The sequence below is a fragment of the Macrotis lagotis genome, chromosome 8 (assembly GCF_037893015.1).
Source record: "Macrotis lagotis isolate mMagLag1 chromosome 8, bilby.v1.9.chrom.fasta, whole genome shotgun sequence".
NCBI classification, from domain to species: domain Eukaryota; kingdom Metazoa; phylum Chordata; class Mammalia; order Peramelemorphia; family Peramelidae; genus Macrotis; species Macrotis lagotis.
Genome location: NC_133665.1, coordinates 57,284,417 through 57,305,906, shown reverse-complemented (window position 1 = coordinate 57,305,906; position 21,490 = coordinate 57,284,417). Strand labels below are relative to the sequence as shown.

The window sequence follows — 21,490 nt, the reverse complement described above, 5'->3', positions numbered from 1 at the left end:
CAAACAGGGTTATGTGACTTGTCCAGGGTCATAGAGCTGGATGTGAACTTAGGAAGAAGAGACTTGCTTACTTCAGGTCTAAAACTCTATCCACTATGCCACACAGCTACCCCTGATATATGTTGGCTTTCAGGAAAAACTGTCAAATATGATTATAAATGGATGGCAAGTGTGTGATGACTCAGTTACCCTAATGTGTATGCATCTATAATACATTTCTGGTAATGAATGTGCTTGCATGTCTGTTCATGGTTTATATATCTGTATAGGTAGAGGATGTTAGTAGATATGGATGAATAGATATATGCTTAAATGAAAGCATAAATTCCTTGAGAATAGGAACCATCTCATTTTTTGTCTTTCTATCCCTTCCACCTATCACAATCTCTGGCACATAACAGGAACTTAACAAATACTTGTTTATTGGTGGATTTACTCCAGGTCCCATGAAGTCTGTGAGTCCTCATTACTGACCCAGCCATGACGATGAAGAAGTCTAGACGGTTCCATGTATCTCCCAGGTAGCACTTCTGACCAAAGATCCCTAAGGCGACCATCTTGATGACCATTTCCACAGCAAAGAAGGCAAAGATGAAGTCATCAAATGCCTAAATTGGTAAAGGAAAAGAAGAGATCAATGAAAATAATTCCCTTTCTTTACTGTGACAGAGGAGCAAGTGACTGGGTTTTAAAAGTAATTTTGTCTTTGGACCAAGATTAAGGGAATGGCTATAGGATATTTTGTCTGACTGTATTATGGGACCTTCCCTTCTCCCTCTCCCCACATGCACTCTATCTCATATTCTGGGTCTACTCAAAAGATGTCAACAATTTCTACTCTTTCTTAGATATATGAATGATCATTATGCTAATTTATTAAAACTGATACATATGATCAACAAAGAAAAGTCATATTGGGATCCAGTAATCATACTTCAATGCCTTTTGTAAAATCTCAGTGTGAATAACTGAAAATAAACTGTATTTATCCCTCAGTTTATAAGTGTTTTAGGTAAGGATGGGAATTGCTCTTTAAAGTTCAATTGATTAGATTCCATCATTGAGGTAGAGGGCTCCCTTAGAGAGTGCACTATTGCTAACTCTCTAGTACTGAGATTATAGGATCATGAAATCATAGGATTTGAAATTGAAAGGGATATTATTTACCATTTAGTGTAACACCTTCATCATACAGATGAAGAAAATGGGATCATAGAAGGGAGTGATTTATTCAAATTTACCTAGTTAGTGACTGGCAAAGTCTGGAATTTGAATCTAGGTTCCCTGAACTCCCATTCTGAGTCTTTTCACTAGACCCCATCCTACCTCCAAGATATTGCAGCGCTCTGACTGGCATTCCACATCCTCACAGGGCTGGAACATTCCCAAGGTCACGCAGTTCAAAAGGATAACCAGCATGCTAACATGCTCGAACCAGGTACAGGTCAGAGTTAAGGAGAACAATAGTTGGAAACAGAACAAGGCAGCCATGAAATTCTGCACCAGAGCCCAGGTGCAAACAAGGAAGAAAAGATGTAGGCAGTGCTTGAACCCAGGATTAGCCCTAGGGTTCACTCACTGAATGTTGTTGTTTACACTGTAGGAGAATCTAGAAGGACATCTCTACTTATAAAGCTGTTATTATCATCAGCAGCAGCAGTAGCAGCAGCAGCATCATCAGGTTTAAGGTTTGCAAAGTACTTTAAATATGATAATGATATAACACTAACAAACACTTGTAAAGCACCTACTATGTACCAGATTCTACCATAAACACTTTACAATTATCTCATTTGATCCTCCCAACAACCTGGAGAGCTATTATTCTCTCTATTTTATGGTTGAGGAAACTGAGGCAAATAAAAGCTAGTTGACTTGGCCAGAGTTATATAGCTAGTAAGTGACTGAGATCAAATTTGAACTCTGGTTTTCCTGACTCCAGGTCTGGTCCTCTTACTTTTTACTAATCTTCAAAATCTGGCTTAAAAGTTGTCTTTTCAGGTGCAGTGGATAGAGCACCATCTCTGGAGTCAGGAGTAGCTGAGTTCAAATCCAGCCTCAGACACTTAATTACCTACCTGTGTGGCCTTGGGCAAGCCACTTAACCCCATTGCCTTACAAAAACTAAAAAAAAAAAAGTTGTATTTTCTGATTTACCCTGTCAGAAGTGATATTTTCCTCACTTTTTCATGTTTCATTACATTCTCTTGCTCTAGAATGTACAACCTCTCCACAATCAGCTGTTTAGCATCATTAATATCCTTCAAAGCTCAATTTATGCACCATCTTCTACATTAAGCTTTTCATGATCCCCACCAATACCTACACATAACCCCTTGTATTTATTTTATATCTATTTATATGTGCAAATTGTCTCCTTTGATAGAATGTAAGCCCCTGGAGGGCAGGGACTATTTCTTTTCCATTTTTGCATCTTCTATATATTGTCTGTCACAATGTAAGATTGCTTGATCCAATAGCACAAGAGATCATGCTATGATTTGTATCACCATGATAATAGCTCATGCTTCCATAGCACATTACAGCTTTGCAAACAAATCAACTTCTCGCACAACTATCCTCCAGGGAATATAGTGCAAAGATTATTATCCCTGTTTTACAGATGAGTAAACTGAGCCTCAGAAAGGCTAAAGGATTGGTTTTTAGTCACACAAGTTGTCATAACTGAGATTTAAATGTTTCCAGCTTTCAATTCCATTCATTGTAGCACCTTTATTCCTCCTACTGAATTTTATTTCTCACTATCTCATATTGCATCTAAGAATGCCCCACTTTTCCTATTGGATTATAAGATCCCTGATGGCACAGATTACACTTTTTTGATGAACATATTTCTGTACTATCCTCCTTTACTTCCACTTCCCCTCCCTCCATTTTGCAACCTGATTTCCAGTCTATCTACCCAGAGAATGCAAAAATTATCAAAGCTAGAAGGGATCTTGTTGTACTAAACTCCAAAGAGGTTGTCCAAGGTCACATGGAAAATTAGTGACAATTGGGTTGAGAACTCAGGTCTTTTCACTGCTAGTTTCTTTCCACAATGTAGCACCACTTTATTTTCAGTTTTTATTGTACATTTCAGTCATATCTGATTCTTTATGGGCCCCATTGGGGTTTTCTTGGCAAAGATACTGGAGTGGTTTACCATTTCCTTCTCCAACTCATTTTACAGATGAGGAACTATCTGAGGCTGAATTTGAACTCAGGAAGATAAGTCTTCCTGACTTCAGAACTGGCACTCTATCTGGGCAGTCCATATACCACCTAGCTGCCCTGGACTTATAGACCCATGGATGGGTTAATGCTAGTCATTTAACCTTAGTACAGTAGAATTAGGAGATGGCCACAAGTTAGTGGCCTTTTACCCCTGGAGCCCTCTGAGGAAAAGGGTTCAGTGTGCTTTTTATGTCATCATAGCAGTTGTGCCTGCTCTGACCATAGTTAGACCTAGAAACTTGCTCAGAGCCACTTCCCCTTGGATTACTTTCTGGGAACTACTAGTAGAGGACCTCTCAATTATCCTCAAATTCATAAATAGAATTACACAATGTTGGACCTGAAGAAACTATGGGACTCACTTTATCAGATTGTTTCATTGTGCAAATAGAGCAACTGAGGAAGGAGGGACTTGCCCAATGCCTCACTTACTCAACTTAATGGCACTGGATGTGGACTAGAATTTGAGGTTTCCAAGTGATCAGTTCAGGGCAGTGTTACTTCTCTTTGTTCTAGGGCAGAAACTCCTCTTCCTTGGCACCTATCCCCATAGGTATGAACTTCCTTGAGTGTTCAATTTATCATAAGTCTGAAGAAAATTTTACAGGAAAAAGATGAGTTTGTTTGGCAAATGAGTCCACAACAAAGTGCTCAATAGAGTACAAAACTAGAGATGAGTGTGTCTTTTTTAATGGTTTATAATTAATAATATTAAGCTACTGGGAGTATGGAAAAATAGAGATAATAAACTTGGAGTAAGGAAGATCTGAGTTCAAATCTGATCTCAAACACCTTTAGTTGTGGTACTCTAGGTAAGTCACTTAACTTTTATTTGCTTCAGTTCCTCATCTATAAAACAGGGATACACTGGAGAAGAAAATGGCAAATCACCACAGTATCCTTGTCAAGAAAATTCCATGGACAAAAGTTCATAGCGTCACCTAGATTTGGACCAGAATTGAATGACTAAACAACAATGCATAGTTGGTGGAGTTGTGAACTGGTCCAACTATCTTGGAGAACAATTTGGAACTATACCCAAAGGACTATAAAGCTGTGCATACACTTTGACCCAGAAATACCACTACTAGGACTTTACCCTATATGTACAAAAATACTTATAGAAGCTATATGTACAAAATACTTAGAGCAACTGTATCATGGGAGGAAGGAATTGGAAATTGAGGGAATGCCCATCAATTGGGGAGATGGCTAAGCATAGTAATTATGATGGAACACTAATGTGCTATAAGAAATGATGTGTGAGAGATGGCTTCAGAAAAATCCTAGAAATAACTAATTGGGTTGATACAAAGTAAAGTGAACAGAATCAGGAAAACATTGTATAAAGTCATAGTAATACTATAGCCATGATCAATTGTAAAGGACTTAGCTACTTAGATCAATAATATGATCCAAGATATTTTCAAAGGAGCCATGATGAAAAATGCTTCCTATCTCTACTAAGAGAATTGATGAACTCACAGAACAAAATGAAGTATAATTGTTCACTTTATTTTTCTTGTTTTTTATGACATGCTAATATAGAAATATGTTTTGTATGATTTCATAAGTATAATTAATATCATACTGCTTGCCTTCTCAATAGGTTGGGAGGGCTGGAAGAAGGAAGAGAAGTGAGAGTTAAAAATTGAAAAAAAGCTAAAAATAAATAATTTTGAAAAAAGAAACACAACAATATTAAGCATCAATACACCTAATGAAATGGACTTTGCAGCATTTAAATAAAGTTCATAAAATGCTAGATATATTCTGCATTTGATAAACAGGACTGAGCTTATGATCCTGGGCAAGTTATACATCTTTTCAATGCTCCTTTTTCTCTAAATTCTCTATGATGTTGTTGAAAAATTTAAAAAATCACCACTATCCTGGTAGAAGGAGGTTTCCTACCTGGAAGTTCCCTATATGAATAAAAATCATAGATCTAGCCCTTCTCTCTCTCTCTCTCTGGCCTTCCCCATAAAATGTCATATAAGCTTCTCAGGTACTCTTTCCAAGTCTCAGTTCAGCATATTTGCTTATCCATTCACCTTTATTCATTTTGGTTCTTCTAAGGTCACTTAGAATGTACTTTGATCTGGTTCTGCTTTTCCCCCCCTTTTCTTATTTCATCAAGGTCTTTCGAGATTTCTTTATATTAATCATACTTGTCTTTCTTAATTGCATTATAATATTCCATTCCATCAGTACACTGTAGTATGATTTATTTATATATTCTCTTATTGTTGGACATTTAGGTTGTTTTCAGTGTTTTCGTTTTTCTTTTTTGCACTTACAAATAATGTTGCTAAAAAAAATCTTTGAATAGATGGCATTTTTTGTTTGTTTGTTTTTGATGACACTTGAAAGGGTATGCTTCCAACAATAGGACTGTTGTGTCAAAGGGCATGATTATATTGTAACTTTTACTTCATGCTGCCAGATTGTTCTCCAAACAAAGTCTACAAATTTTTTTGTGGGTATGTTTTGGAGCTCATTCATCGCTTTATAATTATTCATGCTGGCTCTCTTTCCTCCCCATCCCCCTTCTTTCCCATAATTGTTGGGGGTGCTTCCAGGGGGGATCATTTCATTCTTTGTCTTTGCATCCTTAATCCCAAGCAGTGTTCAGCATGTAGTGAATGTTTGATGAATGACTGTTAGGTGATTGATATATTAATCAAGAGCTGGGAGGGAATGTAGATAACAAGCAATCCAACTCCTTCATTTTATAGATCACATAATCAATCAATAAACAAGCAATTATTAAACATCTCTCATATGCCAGACATTGTACTAAGTGAAGGGGTCACAAAGACAGAAAAAAATAGGAAGAACATGAAGCTCTAAAAGAGAAAAGATTTGCTCGTGTTCTGGAAGGATGACTAGAAATCATTTTTTTTTAAACAAATCAGATAAAGGAGTTCTTGGGAGCTATGGTTAGATGTGCAGTTCTTTACACTATAGCATATTTACCTACCCTTTTCAATTAGCTGTGTAACCACGGCAACTAAGAAAAATAAGGTGGGCTTTCCTTGTAGACTAATTAAACACTAATTGATTATGTAAAACATGATTCAATTGCTATTTATCATCCAGCAAGACCTCAGCCTATATTTTCAATTATATCTAAGTTAATCAATCATTGTTTAATATGGTGTAGAGTCTAACTTATTCTCACTGAGGTCCCCATCCAAAGTGAACATCTCTTAAGTCCTTTATCTCTGGGTCCTGTATATCTCTTGATGATTTCACATCCTTTAGAACGGAAAGAGCAGAACTGGGTTGATGGCTCAGGAAGAAGAATGTTATCCAGGGTTTCTCTTAAGTTAATTGGATACCTAACATTCCCATGTAAGGTTACCTCTGGGACACAGGTGCACTCTAATATACCAAGCATAGACAGCTCTAATTGAAAGTCACAGCTTGTCATACATTATTTGCATTTGCTGAACCTAGACACATGGAAACCTAGTCTCCCCTTGTATGGAAAGGAGAAGGAGCTGTAGCCTGGCTCTTAGGATAACTGTGTTATAGTTCTGATTCTGCAACTAATTTCTTGTGTGACCCTGGTTAATTCACTGAAACTCTGAATAGCTAGGTGACACAGGGGATTAGTGTGCTGGACATGGACATGGAGATCTGAGTGCAAATTTGGCCTTAGACATTTATTAGCTGTAAGACCCTGGGCAAGGTACTTAATGCCTACTTCAATTTCCTCATATATAAAATGGGAACAATAACAATTATCCTTCCTGGGGTTGCTGTGAAGATCAAATGAGACATTTGTAAAATTCTTTACAAATCTTCAATAAAGACAGAGACTGAACCTGTGATATCATTGGTATAGAGAACTCCCAAGGGAATAAATTCCCTTTACCGTATTGTTAAATATGTTCTCTTCAACTTGTATTTTTAGAGATTTACCTAGAGCATAGAGGATAAGTGACTTGATCGGAACCATATAACCAGTATGTATCAGAGTTAGGACTTGAACCCAGATCTTCCTAGCTTTGAAACTGACTTCTATCAACTACAACTACATCATACTACTCAGACTTGTCTTGCTATTCAGGTATGTTTTGAGGATCAAGTGAGATCATGAATGTAAAATCACTTTTTTAAATGATAAAGCATGGAATATATGAGATAGCATTAGATACATTTACACTTGCTGTGGGTGAGACACAGGACAGATTCTACTATATTTGGTGATAATCACTGAATAGGTTTCACAATGGAGACATTGCTTTTTGAAAATCTATGTCTTCTTTTCTTTTTTCTCCATCTGAATTTCTCATTTTGCCTCTCCTGGTCTCTGCCTGCATGCTTTTGTGTTATCTTCCATTTTGTGTCTCCATATTTCTATTTGGCTGCCTTTCCTTCTATCTTTCTTCCTCTCTTCCCTTCTTCCTTTTTCCCTTTCCCTTCTCTTTCCATCTTGATCCCTTAATTGACCACAGACTAGGTTGAAAATCAACTTGTATAACAACATTTTTACATATGAGACATTTGGAAGCATCTTTTGAGCCCAGGTTGTTGGGTAGAAAGGAAGTTTGAAGATCGTACTATGAAGCCACCCTTTGTATTGAAGGTTTGCAAGTAAGGAAGCTTCTCTAGATCAGGGTAACATCACCAGCAAATGTGATCATTGGCAAGATTAAAGAGGTGGTCAGCCCCATTGTCTGAGGTTTGGGGGAAGCTTCGGGAAGTTGACTGATTCAGCATTGGGACACTGGATAGCAGTGAACCTGCAGCAGATAAATATTGCCCTGAGGTAGGACAGTGTTATGGAAATTATTAAGGAGGAAATGAGGGTTTCTGATATGGGGTGACTGAATAAGACTACCTAACTTTAGTTTATGGTAGTTTGGATTTTCAGAGAGAAAAACTTTGACCCAAAGGAGCCTTTGAGGTGTGGAAAGATAACTCAAATACAGCTTTTGGTGTTTCTTAAGGAGAAAATTTCCTGACATATCTGAATTCCTCTGTCTATCTCCCAGGTTGCTCCAATGTCCTTTCACCAGTTTCTAACTGGAAAGGAAGTAGCCCAGGCATTCCCATCTGAGAGTCACTCCCCTAAATATCCAGCATCTTATGGCACTGCTAGGTACTATTTTCACATGACTGGGAAATCAGCCCTTCTGGAAAGGGCTCAGTTTTTGAGAAGACCTTACAGTGACAGCTTCAGCTCCATTTTTGATATGGCAGTTGTTTTGAGACTCTGCCCTCTTACCCTACAGGTGTATTTTGAGAACCCAGACATGCTTGTCTGAGGAATGCATTGAGCTCTGCAGATGATTCATGACCCAGGCGGCAAATGACATTCAGCAGGTATTTTGGTTAAGCAGGCTCTCAAGTGGGCCATACAGATAAACCCCCAAAGTCGGTGCTCATTAGGAGAAGTAATGAACTTGGCTAGTGATGGATAAGGGAAGCTTTATCAGGTGGCACCCAGTGACAACAGCAGAGAGCAGAACTATTCCTGACTATATAGGGCTGGGAGGCAGGCACAGTGTAGGAATAAATGGGTCTAGTTGATAAAATGACCAGACAGGCTCCTTCCCTATGATTTGTCCAAACTAGGGTCATTTAATCCTCCCCTTTAGGTAGTGTGCTATGCCAATCAGGCAAGGTAGATGAACCCTTGGACACAAAGATCAGATCAAGTACCCCATTTCCAAGTCTATTTTTCATGTTCCATCTCTGATCTAGTAGGTTGTGAACATGACCATGATCATCCCTAGAAGGATAAGAACTTACATATTATTATGTACTATAATATAAAGGTGTTAAAATGTTCATTTTAGAGATGAGGAAATTGAAGCTTTGCCATGAAATGCCTTACCTAGGAATACATAACTACTAGCCTGCTGGTTTGTCCTTACTTGTACCTTCTTTGTATCCCCTCAGAGTTTAACACAGTGCTTAAAAATGCTTGCTGACTAGCCTTGATTTGTAGAGGGGAAAAGGATTCTTGAAAAACACATAGACAGATGAGAAGGAAACAAGAATTAATTAAATTCCTTCTATGAGCTAGGCATGATGCTAAGTACTTTAGGAATATTATCTCATTTGTTCTTCAAAACAACCCTGGGAAGTAGGTGCTATTATTATTATTCACATTTTACAATGAGAAACTGAGTCAGAAAGATGTTGAATGATTTAACTAAGGTCATATAAGTTAGTAAATGTTTGAGGCTGGATTTGAACTCATATCTTCCTGACTCCAGATCAAGAGCTCTATCTACCACTCATGACCCCTATGAATCTATGAATGAATAAATAAGTGAAAAAACAAATTACTAAAAATTTACTATGTGCAGAGTATACTACTAAGCACTAGCAATACAAAGCTCATATTCTAATAGGGCAAGACAATCCATAGGGGAGGTTTCCTTGGGGGCTATGGCAAGACAGATGGTAATCTATCTTCTTTAGCATCATTTTCACTAATAAAATCATTTCAGTATCTGATGTTGAACAATTTGACAATACTATGTTCCCACTGACAAAATATTAATGCCAGCTTCCCATCCCCTTTATTTTCCAGGAACCCTGATACTTTGCAGATTCCTTAAATCATAAAGGCAGGGTCAGTCATCAGAAAGGTCTTCTGCTTAAAAGCATCTCCCTAACACTACCTGCCTAGATGCCTGAAATTTCACCATTAGAATGTTAGCTTGCTAGCATATATTATATATCTCATTAGAACTCCTTGCCTTTGGGAGTAAGCTCTGTCCTTTTTAGGACATCTTTTGAGAATGCAATCTCTTGGAGAGGAAGACATTCAGGACTCAATATCTCAGGGTAACTAAGTGTCTCAGCAGCTTCTCCCACATAAGGTCAAAAGCAGTATCAGAGCCATGGAACCTAAGGAAGAAGATAGAGTAAGGACACAGAAATGAGAAGGAGAAGCTGACCAGGGTCACTCCCGTGAGAGGGAGAGTTGGGTGTTATTCCCATCTCTATGGCTTATCTGCTGCATAATCTGGAGCTAGCCATACTCTTCTTTGGTTAGTTTTTTTAGGTTTTTATTTTTATTTTTTTGCAAGGCAATGGGGTTAAGTGGCTTGGACAAGGCTACACAGCTACGTAATTATTAAGTGTCTGAGGCTGGATTTGAACTCAGGTACTCCTGACTCCAGGGCCAGTGCTCTATCCACCGCACCACCTAGCTGCCCCTTTTGGTTAGTTTTGATATCCCTTTCTTTTTTTTCTTCCACTTGGACAAACTCTTTTTAATTCTTGGACACTTAGAAAATATTCTCTGGAAAAGGGCATTTTAATATAATATATGTTTATATATGCAATCTAATATATATTTATGTGCATATATACATATATATCTCCCTAAATGATGCCACTAAAATGTTTAATTACCTTTATGATCACAAATATATTAATAACTTTATTCTGTTTAAATTATCTCAGGTCCAACATTGTGTCCAACATTCTACCAATAATTATTCAAGTTTTAATAAGCTACTGATATATAGATTTCATGAATCTGTGACAATGTTCCCTTTCACAATAGAAGTTTAAACTCATGTACATGCTTTCTTGTCCTGGAATACTCTCCAGAGCTGCTCTATGTATGATAATATAGATGAAGGACAAATTTTACTCTAGGTTTCTTGGTAGTACATAGGTGAGAATAGTGAATATGTATTGATTATTTGGAACATTTCTTCTAGTTATATGACTTGCTTATTTCTTTTTCAGGTTATAGAACCATCCTTGGTGATATTTTATGTCATTCTTGGCATAGGAATCCTTTTAATGAGAATTTTTTCTATAGATCAGTCATAATCAATAATAGCAGTTTAGATGTAGAGAGGACCTTAGAGAATATCCCAGATTCTTCACCTCCAAATCAGTAATCTTAAGTGCAGAAATCGTATGTAGAATGCCCAAAATTATACTGTATTTACTATTTATTTGGTCATTACAGCTGAAGAAACTTTTGGTATCATTTAATCCATCTTTATCCTTATAAGGATAAGGAAATTAAATTTTAGAGACAATACCTAATATCACATGTTAGTAAGTATCAGAGATGATTCTGGAACCCATGTTTTCTGACCTTAGTTCAATGATTTTTTTTTAAGACTAGGAAGTAATTTATGTTTAATAATCAAAGCTGTTTTCCTTAAAAACTTCTACTGAAGTGGAAAGGAAAGTAGGGATATTCCCTTTATGGTTTTTACAAATAAGGGATTTACAGATTAAACACCACCTATAACTTTTACAAATATTTAGTAAGAAGAGCCACACTTTAAACTCATCCTACCCCTTCAATCTACATGTCTCAGATGTGCTTTTGATATCCCTTTCTATAAGCTGTGGAGAATAATTCCATCAACAATCTAGCTTTTTGAATTAGAGGGGTTTGGCTTGAGTCCAAATAACCTAATTTATTTGCACCTCAGTTTTGTCATCTGCAAAAGGGCTTGGAAACTATAAATCCTATAAAAATGTTTTTAATCAGATGTCCTACAACAATTCTGGTCAGAAACTCTATGCTTCTGGTCCTCCAGAGGATTCCCTGAATTTACTATTGTAATAGTATCACTATGGCTGTATTGCTCAGATTTAAAGGGGAAAAAAATCATGCAATTATGGAAACATAACCACCAATTAATTAGGATGAGCCCTCAAAGTCCTAGCTAGAATGCCAGAAGCATTATGATTAAGACCCATTCCTAAATCCCTGGAGGGCCTCTGTAGTATGCTCCTGCTGGGACCAGGGGCTAAGTCTCTCAGGCATTGAGAATAGAATAGGAAGAGAGGGATGTCACTTACTGTTTGTCTGGGGAATTGTAGGACAGACTGGGATTGAGATATTGAGTCACAGACATGGTGGATACTCTTCTAGCAATAATATGGAAGGGGAGAGGTAGGGGTGTGGTGTGTGTGTGTGTGTGTGTGCCCACATGTGTATGAGAGAAAGAGAAGCAGAAGGAGAAGGAGGAGGAGAAGAAAAAGAGAGACACAGAAAGACATAAAGACAAAAAGACAAATAGACAAAAGGAGAAATAAGAGGGAGGAGAGAGACATACGGAAAGAGAAATGGAAGGAGGAGAGAGGGGGCAAAGAGAAAGAGAGAGAGAGAGAGAGAGAGAGAGAGAGAGAGAGAGAGAGAGAGAAACAGAGAGACACAGAGAGAGACAGAGAGACAGAGTAAGAGTGAGAGAGGTGGGGGGCAGAATTCTGACTCCAACACACCCCACCCTACATTTTTGGGTGGAGCTAAGACTGAGAGTCAGAGAAGAAATCTGATCCTGAAAGGAGGGCAGTAAGAGGTCAGGGTCCATTGTACTCTGGGTTATGGTCTTTTGACTCTTAGAGATATGATAATGACTGAAACAGTTGAGAAAGTTAGAGCTTGAAAGTAACTCAGAAATGCCCTACTCCAGCTCCCTCATTTTACAGATAAGGAAACTGAGTAATAGGGAGGGAAAGTGATTTTCCTATGATTGGAAGTGGTGATGTCTTGCTTTTTTCTGATGGAGATTGAGGAGGAAGAGATGAAGCCTTGGGAATATACCCTCGAAGCAGCTTTTGGGGTAGCATGTTGGATATCGCAGAAACATAATTAGGACAAGGTGACTGGAGATTTTCCTCAGGACTCCAATGTTGGGGCAGTACTTCCTCTAGGCATTACTGCAATTCCCAGGACTAGCAGTCCTGCTAGATCCATAAAGGTTCCACCACTGCCACTTGCTACTTGCTACTGTCCTTGCCAACTGATTCTTGATGGTTGCCTGGTGTTACTAAAGCCGACTGGAGAAATAGTGTGTGTGTGTGTGTGTGTGTGTGTGTGTGTGTGTGTGTGTGTGTGTGTGTGTAAGACAGAGGGAAAGAGGAGGGGGAAAAGCAGAAAGAAGAGGAGGAGGAGAAGAAAAGGAAAGAAAGAGAGACACAGAAAGACATAAAGAGTGGAGAAACAGACAAAAATTCAACTGAATTTTCTCAGGTACCAGAATTTCTAGTTATGGTTCTGCCTCACTGGATCTCCAACTTCTCATCTGTAAATTGGAGGGGTGCGTGCGTGCGTACATGCGTGCGTGTGTGTGTGTGTGTGTGTGTGTGTGCAGGAGGTGGTTGGTTAGATGCTCTAGGAAGCTCCTTCTAGATTTGATATTCTATGGTTATATGTAAAATATTGCTGAAGAAAGCTAGAAATATATTAGATCCGTGATTTTGGTGGATGTCCAAGGCTAGACTGAAGGGTTAAAAGTTAAAGGGGTTAGATCTGTGAGACCTCTGTATATGGAGAGACAAGGGGAACCCTGCTGTTTACTCTAAGGCATATATGTTCTTGAGATTTTGTCTCCTTCTTCCCCTCCCTACTTACTTCAAATGATTCAGAAAAATTTCTCCCAAATTCATCACCTTCCATATTGTGTATTCTATATGGGCTGGGGGCCAAAAACAACAATTGCTTTTACTTTCGATTTTGTAAAACACTTGACATCAATAATGCAAGAGCTGCTGTTCTTGGGATGAGCCAGGGGACTGGGGGGAAGGGTATATTGCCCATATTGTGCTGGCATGTGGGCATCCCATTTGCTTCCCCTCTCCATCTCCCATTTTGGCTGAAATAGTTTCACACACCTGAAAGTACATTTACCTGGGTTCCAGGCTCAGCTCTGCTGCTCACTTATTCCATGATTTTATGCAAATCTCTTCTCTCTGGGCCTTTATTTCCTTCTTTGTAGAATAGGTAGAAAAAGATTTGATCTGAAATATGGTTTTCTAACTCAGGGCTTCAAATCTTGGCTCTAACAATTACCATCTATGTAATTTTGACTGGTTCACTTAGAATCTAACTGGTTTCTGGGTCTCTTGATTCCCCAGTATATGATTCTGTCTATTATAACCAGAATATATTGATCAAGGTGCCTTCATTTCAGCAGCTGCATACTCTCTCCAGGCCTTTGCCTAAAGCCCCACTCATTCCAGCCAGATCTCAGTCCCTATGATGTGGCAGAACAGATCTTCCCAAGAGGATATAACTTATTTTTATTCTCAGACCTTACATTATGTATGGTTTCTGGGCTAGTGCTTGGAGTTTGGGTGTGTACGTGTGTGACAAGGATCATGTTTTCTTAAATGTTCTTCCCTTCCCACTGGTCCCACATCTAAGTAGAGGGATGTATTTAATGAGAATGGTCAACAACTGAACTGAACTGAATTCAGAACCTATATATGAAGTGCTTACTATTGCACAAGACTATATACTAAATATTGAGGTTACCAATAGATATACATAAAGTAAATCCATTGTAGAAACCATTCTCAATGCCATTCTGTTTTGGCAGGACCATCTGAAACTTGGCCTCTGCAGGAATAAACTTTGCCAACCTTGGAGTTGCCTCTAGACTATGATAACATACCATATCAGAGGAAGACTTTTCTGTAGATTTGGTTGTTAAATCTTATATGTGGATCAAATGAATAGAAGATAAGCTCCTTGAGGTCAAGAACTACCATTTTTTGTTTGTTTTTATCCTCAGCAGCTGGCATAGTATATGACATATAGTATCAACTTACTAAAATCTTACTCAATTTAATTGAGCTGTGTTGAATTGAGTTGAATCTCTATGTAGCATCTATAATATGTCTAGCATCATACTAGGGTCTGAGAAGAGAGGAGTTTTCTCATCTCAACCCTCTGTCCAACTTCCCAAGGCCTCAGTGACATCAAGATGGTCATGGGGCATGGGAAGGGAAGGAGTTGAAAAGCAGGGGCGCAAATGCGTGAGGGTGTGAATCTCAGAAATTCCACCCAAGGTCAATGCTCAGAGCTGTTTGATGTGTCCATCATCTGCAGAAGAGGAAGTATAAGCCCATCCTAGGGGCTTTGGAGCTGGATGTTGAATAAAAGGACAAGCTAACCGCATAGAGAGCTGGTCACAAGGACTGCTGGGGAGAAGGGGTTGGGATAAAATCATTCTTCAGATTCCTCCAGGTCTGACAATCTATACAACTAATTCTGACATTTCCTTTTCGCTCCATCAGGAACTCAGCATGAGTCAAGGCTGCTGAAACTCTAGGGGGTTTCTTCTTTCCTTCTGCCTCCCCCTTTGGGTTCTTTTCCTTCTCTTCTGGGTATGAGATTTTGTATCTCTCCCTCAAACTCCATTGCCCTGAGCAATTTAACAGTAAAAATCCTCAGCATCGATTGAGTGATTCAACAAAGCATGTCAGAGCTTGAAAGGGCCCTTAGAAAATGCAATCCAGAATGTCAGAGCTGAAAGGCGAATTAGACCATAGAATGTCAGAGCTAGAGAGGACCCAAGAGAGCCCAAAACACTCGTTTTGCAGATGTAGAAAGCAAATTCCAAAGAAGGGAGGGAATGAGTCCAAGATCAGACAGCCAGTACGTGACATAAACAGGATTGGAACCCAGGTCTCCTGACTCCTGACTGAGTATCTTTACATGACACCATGATGCCTCCTATTGATCAGCAGGTATCACAAATGAGCTCACAACCTCTGAATGGTAAAACCATTACTCCAAATACAGTTCTTCTATTACTGCTACTAAATCATGAGTGTTTACTAGAATTAGGATTAAGAAGTACCCTTACGGCAACAACATTGTGGAAAAGTATGTGAAAAACAAAACCATAAAATAAGGAAGGGGAAATAGCTCAGACACATATAGTCTCAAGTTGCCACAAGTCATATAGAACCTGTTTAGACTCCTGGACTGACTTGGCATCCTGGAGTCTTCTACATAAAAGTTATCTCTGGGAGGGGGTCAACCCTCCTTTTACTTGGCAAGACTTCATCCTTTTGAAGAATGATGCTTCTTCTGAGTTGGAGGACATTTCTCTGAGAGGAACGAGGGGGACTGAAGAGCCTATTTAGCCATCAGTCCACCCTGATTTTCATCAATCATCAGGTAATGTGCTTATATTCTTTTAAATTTTAATAAAAATCTAATAAATACTTTTTAGTTGAGTGCTTATTCCAACCACATTTGGAACCTGAGGCCCCTCACTATGATAAACTACTACAGTATCCTACTCCTCCAGGATAACATTGAGATGACCAAGAGTGAAGGCATAAAAGCATGTTCACATACTTTGGTTCCCAATTGTACATACTTAAGAAATTAATAAATGAAAACCTCAAATCTTCTTTTATTCCCTCATTAATATCATGGAAAGTGATGAACATGTGAATATTTAATTTTCTCTGCCTTCATAAAGATAATTCACTCCATAGAATACTATTGTGCTAAGAAATGATAAGCAAGATGCTTTTAAAAAAACCCTGGAAAGATTTACAGGAACTGATGTAAAGTGACATAAGCAGAATCAGGAGAACATTGGATATAGTAATTACAAAACTGAACAATGAATGACTTAGCTATACTGAACAATACAATGATCTAAGACAATTCCTATGATGAAAAATGTCAGCCAACTCCAGAGAAAGAACTAATCGAGTCAATGCAGAATGAAATATGTTTTCCAAACTATTTTTCTTGAGTCTGTGTTTTCTTTTACAATATGACTATTATGGAAAATGTTTTGCATGATTACCCATGTATAACCTTTGTCAAATTGTCTTTTCAATGAGTGTGGAAGGGAGAACAGGAGAGAGAATTTGGAACTGAAAATTTTTAAAAAATAGTGTTTAAAATGCTTTTTACATTTTACATCATTCCAATGTTGTCATCATGGAGGAGTAGGATTCTATAGTACTTTATATCACTGGTATAGTGAGGGGCCTCAGGTTTCAAAAGTGGTTGGAATGACAACTCAAACTAAAAAAAAATTTAATTAGACTTAGATTTAATTTAGAATTTTTTAATTTAATTAGAATTTTATGAAAAATGAAAATTTCTTTAAAAAAGATCATTCATGAGGCATTTCCAAAATGGAATTTTAGCTTCCTGTTCAAATATTCCCCTTCTCCTAAATTCTGGTTGATGGGATCACCATCTCCAAGTCCCTAAACTCAAAATCTAGAGGTCATTTTTGACTCAGAAGCTCATGGGATCAGAGATTTATAGCTGACAAGATTATCAGAGGTCATCTTGTCCAATCCCCTGATTTTAAAGGCCAAAAAACCAAGTCCCTGAGGTCTAGTGTCTTGCCCACACAGGTGGCAGAACTTAGGTTGACCAATCCCAAATCTAGCATTCTTTTTGCTATACCATACTATGTGAATAAAAGCATTCTTTCTGTCCTGAACTAAAGCCAGTCTTGAAAATGTAGGAAGATTAATCTTAGAATTCTGGAATCTCTGAGCTGGAAGTGATCTCAGAGGTGATCTTTTCCTAAGCTTCCTTTATAAACAACCCTTAGTGCAGACTCCCTAGCATTGATCTTTAAGTATTTGGTTATGAGAATGCATGTTATCTTCCATGAGAGACACACTGGGAGCTTCTGTGGTGCAGAGAATTTCATCTCAGACTCCCCTGTGTCCACCATTCTGTCCCATGAAGGAATGGGAATGCAATAATGAATACACATAGGGAATGAATGAAAGAATAAATAATAATAATAAAACAGAATAGAATAGGAACAGTTGGGATGAATTTGGGATGCTTAGAGAAGAGCGAAGATGTTGAAGAAGACAGCATTGGAGGCTGTCCATCATCACCATCATAAAATAGTCTGAGGGGGCCATCACATGGAATGGAGATTAGATTGTATTTAATCTAGGAGGGGAAAACTAGAACAGAACCAAGGAGGAAAATTTCAGGAGTCCGAATACAGACTGGGTTTTCTACACCACCTAGCTGCCCTATTTGACTCAATAGACACACCAATTCTACAAGTCAGACAGATGGTATAGTGGATAGATTGCTGGCTCTGGAGTAAGGAAGGCTCATCTTCCAAAGTTCAAATCTGACCTCAGACACTTACTAGCTATGTGGCCCTGGGTGAGTCACTTAACTTTGCCTCATTTTCCTCATCTGTAAAATGAATTATAAGAGAAAATGGCAAAGCATTTCAGTATTTTTGCCAAGAAAATACCAAATAGGATCACTTTGAGTAGGATATAACTGAACAGCAATAGAAAAAAACAAATTCTTTAAAATGGAACTACATTTAAAATGTAACTATATTAAAATGCAACATACCTTCTCTTTCCATTCCTGCTCTTCCTTTTCCTCATCATCATTCATATTTTTATAATAATTATCTTTTGCAAAACTGTTTTCCTGAGGTGAGGCAGATGGTGTCATTATTATTAGCTCCATTTTAAAACTGATGACATTGAGCTTCACAGAGGTTGTTTGTATCTATGGTCACATCACTAGTAGTTGTCATATTCTGGAGTGGATATCTGCCTTCTGGAAGAATGTCCGACTGTCAGATCTATATTGAGACTATTTTATGACAGCCTCTGTCAATTCCTGTTCAAAGAGTTAATCAGTAAAACCTCTCATGGTAGGGATTAGTTGGCAACTTCTTTCTATTGCTTCCATAAAAGGGTGGTTAGTTAGTAAATATTGAGCTGGGAGGGACTTGAGAAACCACTTAGTCCAATTACATCATTTTACAGATGTAAAAAAAATTGAGGCCTAGAGAGGCTAATTGACTTGGGCAAGGGCACATAGGAAGTAGATATTTGAAGAAATATTGGAATACATGTCCTTGAGACTCCTACCTACTATCTGTACCTACCATATCCTAATTGCTTCCTGATCCTAATTAAAGCACCTGGTAAGGATTACAACAGAGAGAAAAAAGGGGAAGGAGGCAGGCAGTAAAAATCCTAAAAGTTTTCCAACATAATCCTTAGGTAGTCTGGGCACTTGGCTTATGGAATCCCAGGATGGAGTCAAGAGACCTGGTTTAGTTTGTCAATAACTTTGATTGACCATGGGAAAGTCACCTCCTTCTCTATGCCTCAATTTCATCTGTTAAGTGAGAATAATAATTCATATTTTGCCATCTCTGAAGCTCAGAGAACAAATGGGATATGGAAGAACCAGGATCAGAATCCAGATCTTTTGACTTGCAGTCTAAGATCAATTCACTTGGTATGATCTTGTGACTTTAGTTCAATGGAATCTCTTAAGAGAGGGTCTAAGTGGGTGCATCGGCTCACTAGAGCACTAAAAAATTTCTCAAAAAAAAGCAATGACAAAAATAAAGAAAACAGCAAGGATTGAAGTCAATTTGTAGTTTTTGATAGTGGGCAGTCAGCAAACATTAATTAAGCACTTACTATATGCCAGGCACTATGCTACATACTTCAAAGATCTTTTGGATGAACAGATCCTCTATCAATGCTCTTATTTTGTTGACTACCCAGGTATCCCCATATTCTATCCTTATTTAATCAAAATCATGATTACTTTATCATGGAAATTCATCACCTCCACTCAATTCTCATATTCCAGTGCCCAACCCTGTCTGTACTAGCATAGACAAGAATAGGAAACATATCCTCTGCTCTCATCCCTCTTTCATAGGTTCTTAAATAGGTTTGAGAGTTTGTGTCATCCAATCCTCTAATTTTATGGAGGAAGAAACTGAGGGTCAGACTTGCCTAAGGTCACAACAACAGCAAGCAGTAGAACTAGAATTTGAACTTGTATCTTTTGATCTCCAATCCTGTACTTTCTACACTATGGCAGGTTACCTTGATACCCCAAGCCTACAGAGGAGGGGATGGATAAGTAAGAATTTTCACAAAGGAGGAAACTGAATCCCATGGAAATTGTACCAGGTGTTTGTAGCAGAAAAGGGGTGGGAGAATGCTGCTTATTCAGTCCCTTTGCTCTCTGTCAGCCAGGATAAGGGTGTTTAGGATGAAAACTATCAACAAACAAACCCAAGTTTTGATAGGAAGCACAAGAAATCACAATTTCTTCCAAGTTATTTGCTCTCTCTACAATCACATCTCCCATCCTCCCTACACACATACCCACTGTTCTAGATACCTTGAATTCCTTGCCAGGCAGGAATGAGCCACTTACTATTCCTGATTCTGGAACCTTGATATTAATTTTCCTGCATTATTAGTACTTCCTCCTCTCCCTTTCCCAATCTACTTAGATTTTCATTATCCTTCAACAAGTAGGAGTAGGACTCAACTCAAGCTTTTCCTTTTCTAGAAAACTTTCCCCAGCAACTATGGCTAATTCGGACTTTATTTCCACTCTCACTGAGGTAAGTCTAGCTCAGACCCTGATCATGTCTAGCAAGGACTGTTTTCAGAATCTTCTTTCTGGTCTTTTGACCTCCAGTATCTCCCCATTTAATTCTACATGCATACTGTCAAATGAAACTTTCTAATTTATCTCTATTTGATTTGCTCATCTCTTTAGTCAGAAACTTTCAGTAGCTTTCTACTGCCAACAGGATAAAGGAGCTTTCTTTGACTGAAGGCTTTCTTTATTACATCTCCTATTGACCTTTTTTTATACTACCTCCCAACTATGCATTTCAATCAAAGCAGACTAGTCCCTATTCCCTTTTCTCATCTTGCTCCTGAATAGGTCAGATATGAGTTCCCTTCACCCAACTCTGACTTTTGAAAAACCTTTTAATTCTCAGGACCCAGATCAGGTGCCAATTCCATGAAGTCTGTCCTGATTCACTTCTTTCCCTATCCCTACCCCACCTAGAAGGGACATATCCTTACTTAGATCTCTAGATACTTTTTGTTTGCTTCTCCAAATACACTGGGATAACACATTCTAAAATGCTTTATAGTTATTCAAGTACATATGTCATACTTCTACTAGACTGTGAAGTCAAGGTTTGTGTCATGTATCTAGGCATTGTGTCTTGTACATTGTGGATACTTAAAGAATATTTATTAGACTGAATTAGTACTTTCAGTCTGAGACATGTGTTGTTCAGGTCACAAGCACCCAGGATATCAAATGCTGAACTCAAGAGTACAGGCTTTTATCTCAACTCCAAACTTTGTAAGAGCCCTCTTGAGATACCTGATTCCTTGTGGGTTTCACAATTTGGGTAGTGGCTACTTTCATGTTCTCCCGGGATAGCTCAGCCTAGCTCTGGCTGTTGATGTTGAAGATGTCTGGTCCTTTCCTTCAGTGAGGGATGATGGAAGAAAGTTTATATTCATAGCATTCTACATCCTGGATTCCTTCACTTGTAGCCAGGGCCCTCACAAACATTGTCAAAGGAGTCATTCCTGGTTTCTTATTTTTTTCAGAGAATAGAATGAATTTCTTAGCAACAGGTATGTCTGGAAAACCTTATCTCCCTTCCTGCAGGGGAGACATCATTTGTCC

The 21,490-nt window shown here is 38.3% G+C and overlaps 1 protein-coding gene across 1 annotated transcript in view; it reads right to left on the bottom strand.

The window, feature by feature from the left end:
- CACNA1H (calcium voltage-gated channel subunit alpha1 H) overlaps positions 1-21,490 on the bottom strand; it is a 446,470-nt gene that overhangs the window by 196,380 nt on the left and 228,600 nt on the right. The window contains exons 2-3 of the mRNA XM_074197130.1: positions 1,327-1,439; positions 475-608 (exon numbers count right to left, since the gene is read on the bottom strand). Of these exons, the coding sequence (XP_074053231.1) occupies positions 475-608; positions 1,327-1,439 (247 nt within the window). The remainder of the gene's footprint in view (positions 1-474; positions 609-1,326; positions 1,440-21,490) is intronic.